General features: G+C 39.7%; 1 protein-coding gene across 1 annotated transcript in view; it reads left to right on the top strand.

Moving 5' to 3' along the window:
* The window catches only part of LOC123972544 (tripartite motif-containing protein 16-like), a 7,961-nt gene extending 1,149 nt beyond the window's left edge, over window positions 1-6,812 (top strand). Inside the window, exon 2 of the mRNA XM_046052068.1 lies at window positions 4,519-6,812. Within this exon, the coding sequence (XP_045908024.1) occupies window positions 4,519-6,300 (1,782 nt within the window). The 3' untranslated portion in view covers window positions 6,301-6,812. The remainder of the gene's footprint in view (window positions 1-4,518) is intronic.
* The last annotated feature ends 1,022 nt before the right edge of the window (window positions 6,813-7,834 follow it).

Genomic DNA, 7,834 nt, shown 5'->3' with positions numbered 1-7,834 from the left:
AAAATTGCATCAAGTAAGTTTATACATCTGAACAAATGTCACAACATGGACTTCGGTCAGCCGACTGGCCTACGAACTGTTTGCTGTTAACCAAAGTTTTGTTAACAACCGGGACATGTGCGCTAAGATGTCCAAGAGAGATGCCAGGAAAATGAAACAAGGAGGCCTGATAATGGAGATAGATGTTGAAACTCATTCTCTGGTATTTGAACCTCTACTCGACACTCCCACAAAAATCAATCAAAACTTCATTACAGACTCAGGGTCCGAATATTACCCACAAAAATACATGCCCACACATGCATACACACATTCGTACATACTTACATATAAAAACACCATAAGAAATTCTGGTTAAAAATCCAAATCCCAAAAAGTTCTGCATAAAAGAAGATGGTCTTCAATGCTGACATCGTAAAAGCCAATAACAGCCTCAATGATGGTTCATCAAAATTTGAAGAAATGGTAAGTACAAATACATCAAATGTGAAAGTGGTGGAAATCCAGCGGAAGGGAAGAGATGACAGAGTGAAGAAGATGAATGACCAGATGACAGCCCTGTGGGAGAAAAAAAGAGGAGTTAGAGTGATACAGCCGGAGATGGAATCACCATCTTCTGAAGAACAAGCTTGGATTCACGGTGGACAGGGTCGGACGCCCAATACAGGATAAAAGCTCCCGCCCCATCATTAGATAAACAGTACATTTATATTTTTCCAAAAAGAAATCAGTCTTTATGTTCAGTAGATGAAATATTGATATTTGTATAAGAGACTCACTCAGTGGACAGTGATGTGAAGTTTTGGAAAGCAGAATGGGGTGATCGGTGTTATTTCTGTGATGCCTCTCAACAATCAGCAGGTGTCGCCATTATTCTTAACAAGTTTAAAGGAGACTTTGTTAAATCTCTAACCTCAGATGAGGGTGGAAGGATCATCTTAGTTTTAGACATCTCCTTCTTTATAATTTGCAATTTTTTACAACAATACATCTCAAGCAAAAATGACATTTGTACAACTTTGTATGAAACCGGAAGCCCTTAAAAACAAATATAAGGAAGCACACTTGATCATTGGAGGAAATTATAATGATGCCCCAGATGATCTTGTAGAGTACATGAGATCAAGTCCCACATTCAAGCTTCAAAAATGTGATTTTTGAACCCAGACATAAAGGAGTTCACTTGGAGCCAATAGATGATTTATGGCTTATATCTCCCTCTTGTCTACAGTTTTTTTCAGAATCATCACATAGTTATGCCCCACTTTTTAAGCACAAATTATTTTAAATCCATTTAGGAGCAACAAAACAACAAAATAGTAATTTACATGGTTTTTGAAAATTAAATAATAAATTATTAAACAATAATTAAGAATTAAAAAAAGTGTGACCTCTAATCTGCAGTCACTGAGCCACACACTAGGCTCAGTGAGTTTCTGCTTGCATGTGATATGTCTTCTTCCCTGGTCATATGTTTTATGTGGGCTGGTGGTGTCTGTCATGCGGAATGTGAGGTGGATATGTTTGTAAATTGCTGTTCAGGAGTTTCTGCTTGTCTGTAGTGTGCGGGTAGGCTGAGGATGCTGCTGGTATCCAAGATAGTGTGGTACACGGCTGGGTCGCAGTCCGTAGAGTTGCATGGTGCAGAGCAACAGCCACTTAGTGGAGTTACCATAGGCCCCAGGCAGTGAGGAGGCCACAACCGACCAGCCTGTGACCAACAGCAGCAGGCCTTGGTTTTAACCTTTATTGTCCATTTATTTAATGTATGAATAAAAATGGAGGTTGTATTTTGCACGGCTTGTTGTTGCCACTTATTTTCACCACTGGTTGGTCAATTCAGAACCAAAGAGGGGTGTTACAATAGATTTATTGAGTTAGTTAAAGAATTCACACAGACGATAATCTGAACACTTTAAACTTGAATGTGAAAGACCTGTTACAAAAGTCAAACTCTTAGAGGCTGTTTGCTCAATGAAAAGGGGAAATCTCCAGGTAATAGGTTGATTTACTTTAATTACATATTTGAAATCCTATTATTTAAGGTTTGTCTATTTTTGGTAAGGACATTAGAATGACTCAGTTTGCTGATGATACAGCTCTTTATCTTAGGGACAAGCATCAGGTTGATTATTCTGGATCCCTAATTGACCAATTTGTTGCTGCTTCCAGTTAAACAATTAACAAATGTAAATGTGATTTTTTTGTTTGTATCAGACTGAGGGGAATAACGTTTAATATATCTGTTAAGAAATGTGTGAAATACTTTTTGTCTGCAAAGACTACATAGGACATCAACAGCTTATCTTCTCTCCTAAATTAAAGAAGAACTGAAACAAAACTGAATTTATGGCTTCAAAGAGACATTTTAATCTTGGGTAGTATTCTCTTGACAAAAGCAGAAGGGATTTCAAGATTTGTCAACCTTGCCCTCTCCCTCAGTGCCCATGATTCAACACGTAAAGACATAAATAACATATCACGAACTTTGTATGGAAGAATAAGCACCATCATCTAAAAAAAAGCGGTGCTCTTGAACTTCTGGACTTCTGGGACTGGAATTACACCTTCAAGTTGAAATGGTTAAAATAATCTTTAAGACCACCAGACTCACTATAGTACTTTATCCCACATGAAATTTTCAAAGAAGTAGGATGCCTTTTACTGTTTTGCTGTTAAAACTGTCCCAATTTTATCAACAAGCTTGTTTGGCCTGGAAGCTGTGTTGTTCTCAGAACTTCTCACCACACAGGTCTATTATATGGAATAATGAATGAATCACTAATCGAAGAACAAGTCATTTTATTTACACAACTGGACTGATTGAAATATTATCGTCTTATTTGATTGTAACGGTCAATTACTTAACTATGAATCCTTTCTTTATCATCATTCAAAGAATACAGCTCAGTTTTTAAATCTATACCTAATGTTTCGTTGGACTTAATGAAAAGCAACATGAGGTTCTTAGTTTCACATCTACTCTTTATATAAATGATTTTTTAAATTTAAAGAAAATAACATCCCGTGGCAACTTCTTCTGTGTTTGTTATTAAACTGATAGTGATTGGCACAGGGTGTGGCTTGTTCCTTTTAGATTTTATATTACAATCAAAGTTAGAGAATTGCAATAGAACATATTGCATTAAATATATACAACAAACATGTTTACCTTGAAATTCTTACTTGTTAATAACAATTGCACCTTTCTATGATTTTTCATTCTGTAACACATTCTGGAAGGAACTTTGAAAATTACATACTATCTAAATTACATATCTAAAACAACACATGCAATCACCGTTAAAAGGAAAAAATGTCATTACCTATAAAAATAAAGAACTTATGTACTATTGTAAATCTCTTTACATTAGGGAAGTTTCATATTCACAAAGCTAAATGCTCTAAGTCAGACCCATGTTATTTTCGGTTAAAAGTGATATGTACTTTGAGTCTCGTCAACTTGTAACCAATAGGAAAAGTATTTCAATAACCCAGACCAACTCAGAACTACTTATGTATAAGGAATACGTTCTGTCACCGCCTGTTCATGAAGTCTCACATATTCATTCATTCATTTCTCTATTTCTTTTCTTTCTTTAACTTTTAACGTTTAGTTTTAGATTTAACGTTCAGGTTTAACATTTAGATTTAACATTTACCTTTTTATTTAACTTTTATAAACAAATTGTTGACAATTGCATATAACATATTATTTTACTTGTATCTTTAATGTAATAGAAATTAGCTAAATTTGATGGAAGTGAGCAAAATAATCAGCTTTAAAATTGTATCTGAATTTTAACATTTGGCACCCCATAAAGTCCCCCTCACACAGAGGGCCAACAAGGGCCATATCGTCAGCACACTGTAGGAACTTAATGTGGGATTTTAATCTCATTGCTTTACAAAGAAAATAACAAAGGGGATAAAATGGCAGCTTGTGATGCACCTGTGTTTAGAGTCCTCATCTCTGACACCTTTTACACACATTTTAGGATTGCATGGTTTCAAATCAAAAAGCTGAAATTATTGCCTTTATTAGTGGTCGTTTGGCTTCTGATTCTCACTGACTGCAGCTTTGACTTTAGTTTGCCCTCCTTTGTTTTCACTTCAAAGAACATGATTATACAGCAGTTTGGTTTGATTATTGTCAGTCAATTGGTTTAACCAGTAAAAGAAACCTGAACAAAATTTGAGGAAGAGTTGGAGAATTATGGAGCAATCAGCAAAGCCAGAGGAGCCAAGAAGGATTTTACAAATTAAAACTTGTTGTTTTCAAATGGGGAGCAAGTCTTAACCATTTCACTGTAAATAAGAAACAAGATTCACTTCCAGAGTTACTCCTTTTCCTGGAACGAGTCACAGTTTGATAGTCCCTCCCTCTTCTTCCATTTCTCCAATCACAGCGAGCTCCACTCTGTCCATATATTTCCTTGTTCCCTTGTTCCCTCCCCTTCAGATCTACAGTTTGAAGATGGGTGTGACCAACATGTGGTGAAGTGCCTGTGCTGACAGACCCCATTCACTGCAGAAACACATGCTGTTCAGATCAGAGCTCGAACTACTTTCACTTTTGAGAAAGTGAAACTCAGACAGTTGTTGCCACTGAGAGGTGAAATGGCGCAGAAAGGAGTTCAGCTGGACCGGGAAACCTTCTCTTGTTCCATCTGTCTGGATCTACTGAAGGATCCGGTGACAATTCCCTGTGGACACAGCTACTGCATGAACTGTATTAAAACCCACTGGGATGAAGAGGATGGAATGAAAATCCACAGCTGCCCTCAGTGTGGGCAGACCTTCACACCGAGGCCTGTCCTGCTGAAAAGCACCATGTTAGCAGTTGTAGTGGAGGAACTGAAGAAGTCTGGACTCCAAGCTGCTCCTGCTGATCACTGCTATGCTGGACCTGAAGATGTGGCCTGTGATGTCTGCACTGGGAGAAAACTGAAAGCCCTCAAGTCCTGTCTGGTCTGTCTGGCCTCTTACTGTGAGAAACACCTTCAGCCTCATTATGATGCTGCTCCGTTCAAGAAACACAAGCTGGTGGAGCCCTCCAAGAAGCTCCAGGAGAACATCTGCTCTCGTCATGATGAGGTGATGAAGATGTTCTGCCGTACTGATCAGCAGAGTATCTGTTATCTCTGCTCTGTGGAGGAACATAAAGGCCACGACACAGTCTCAGCTGCAGCAGAAAGGACCGAGAGGCAGAGAGAGCTCGATGTGAGTCGACAAAACATCCAGCAGAGAATCCAGGACAGAGAGAAAGATGTGAAGGTGCTTCAGCAGCAGGTGGAGGCTATCAATGGCTCTGCTGATAAAGCAGTGGAGGACAGTGAGAAGATCTTCACCGAGCTGATCCGTCTGATGGAGAAAAGAAGGTCCGATGTGAAGCGGCAGCTCAGATCCCAGCGGGACACTGAAGTGAGTCGAGTCAAAGAGCTTCAGGAGAAGCTGGAGCAGGAGATCACTGAGCTGAAGAGGAAAGACGCTGAGCTGAAGCAGCTCTCACTCACAGAGGATCACACCCAGTTTCTACACAACTACCCCTCACTGTCAGCACTCAGTGAATCTACAGACTCATCCAGCATCAACATCCGTCCTCTGCGCTACTTTGACGATGTGACAGCAGCTGTGTCAGAAGTCAGAGATAAACTACAGGACGTTCTGAGAGAGACATGGACAAACGTCTCACTGACAGTGACTGAAGTGGATGTTTCACTGTCAGAACCACAACCAGAGCCCAAGACCAGAGCTGGATTCTTAAAATATTCCCGTGAAATCACTCTGGATCCAAACACAGCAAACACAATTTTGTTATTATCTGAGGGGAACAGAAAGGTAATAGTAATGAGAGAAGAACAGTCTTATTCTAGTCACCCAGACAGATTCACTTATTGGTATCAGGTCCTGAGTAGAGAGAGTCTGACTGGACGTTGTTACTGGGAGGTGGAGTGGAGAGGTGGAGGAGTTTTTGTTGCAGTCTCATACAAGAACATCAGCAGAGTAGGGAATTCAGATGAATGTGGATTTGGATTCAATGACAAATCTTGGGCTTTAGATAGTAACAAAAACAGTTACATGTTTCGGTACAACAAAGTCAAAACTCCCGTCTCAGGTCTTTGGTCCTCCAGAATAGGAGTGTACCTGGATCACAGTGCAGGTATTCTGTCCTTCTACAGCATCTCTGAAACCATGACTCTCCTCCACAGAGTCCAGACCACATTCACTCAGCCTCTCTATGCTGGACTTTGGTTGTGTTCATTTGGAACCACTGCTGATTTTTGTAAAGTCAAATAGTCAGAAGTCATTTCAGGGACAGTGGGTTAAATTCTGTGTTTTCCTTAGCCTGAGCACCAACGTCCCCAGTACCGCTGACTTAATTTTGTCATTTTCCCCATTTCCAAAAATCAGCTGATTTGTTGCTAAAAATTTTGCTGGGCGCCATCTTGATTATTGTGCAATACCTGGGAGCAGTGCCTGCCGTCTCTCGCCTTTTTCTGCAGAGAAGTGCCGCTTTGGAACACCCGGTCTTTTTCGCGGCCTGGTGGCCGACCCATAGTAGCTACGGTCTGCTCCATCCGGATTGATTGAACCCCCCATCACTGTGTGGGGACATCAATCATTCTTAAGTTACACGCTTGTAAAGCATGGGTGTGCTTTTGGTCACAGGAATGTTGATCAATATTCACAGTTTTTATCAATATTTCAATGTTTCGGAACCTTTTATGCTATTTGGAATGGTTGTATGGACATAAATAGTATTTATGATGAAGATAACTCCCAATAAAAGTCAACATTTAAACAGTAAATATTGTCAAAATATGGACATTCGTCTGGTATATCTTTTAAATACTGTATGGTAACTGTTGTCACAATTGCATTCCAGGTGTATTAGAATATATACAGCTACATTATAAACTATCTGTTGATGATTTTGATGGTTTATTGCATTAAAAATGTAGCTTCTTTACAAGGCAAGGATGAAAATATACTTTTCTTTATTGCATCTCCATTTAGTCTATAATGGTAAGATAAAAATGTTAAATTACAATGGATTTATATTCCTTAGCTTTTGACCTTTCAAAAGAGCCCAGGATTATGCATCCAGGCCAAATGGTTGAGGAGTTATTCCTGATTCATTTTGGGTATATAGTTTTAGGCGTTTTTCCTGGAAAAAGGTGGCAGTTTCCATATGGTTGAACTAATTTTGCAGTACATCTTCTCATTAGTTGCTGTGTAAATGGTTGAGTTTCAGTAGGTGGCGCTCCTTCCTGTGTCTGTTAAGCCATGGTGACAATCACTGCATGAAAATGGACACTTGGAATGTTTGTTGTATATTTGTATTTATGTAATATTTGTATTTACATGTGTACCAATCAAGCTTTATGACCCCTGACTGGTGAAGTCAATAACACTGACTCTCTCGACACCATGGCACCTGCCCTCAAAGTTGATGTGTTAGAAGCACGAAAAATTGGCAAGCGTGAGGATTTGAGCGACTTTGTGATGAGCAGCTCTCCAACTGCAGCTCTTGTGGGGTGTTCTCAGTCTGCAGTGATCAGAATGCATCAAATGTGGTCCAAGGAAGGTAAAGTGGCGAACTGGCGAGAGGATAATGTGCAGCCAAGGCTCACTGATGCCTGTGGGGAGTGACGGCTGGCCCATGTGGTCCAATAGAACAGACGTGCTACTGTAGGTCAAACTGATGAAAACGTTAATGCTGGTTATGATAGAAAGTTGTCAGAACACACAGTGCATCGCAGTTTGTTGCGTTTGGGGCTGCAAGGGTGCCCATGCTGAGCCCTGTCCACTGCCAAAAGTACCTACAATG

The sequence above is a fragment of the Micropterus dolomieu genome, linkage group LG06 (genome assembly GCF_021292245.1).
Source record: "Micropterus dolomieu isolate WLL.071019.BEF.003 ecotype Adirondacks linkage group LG06, ASM2129224v1, whole genome shotgun sequence".
Taxonomy (NCBI): Eukaryota; Metazoa; Chordata; class Actinopteri; order Centrarchiformes; family Centrarchidae; genus Micropterus; species Micropterus dolomieu.
The sequence above is the reverse complement of the archived record's forward strand: the minus strand, read 5'-3'. Positions and strand labels throughout refer to the sequence as shown.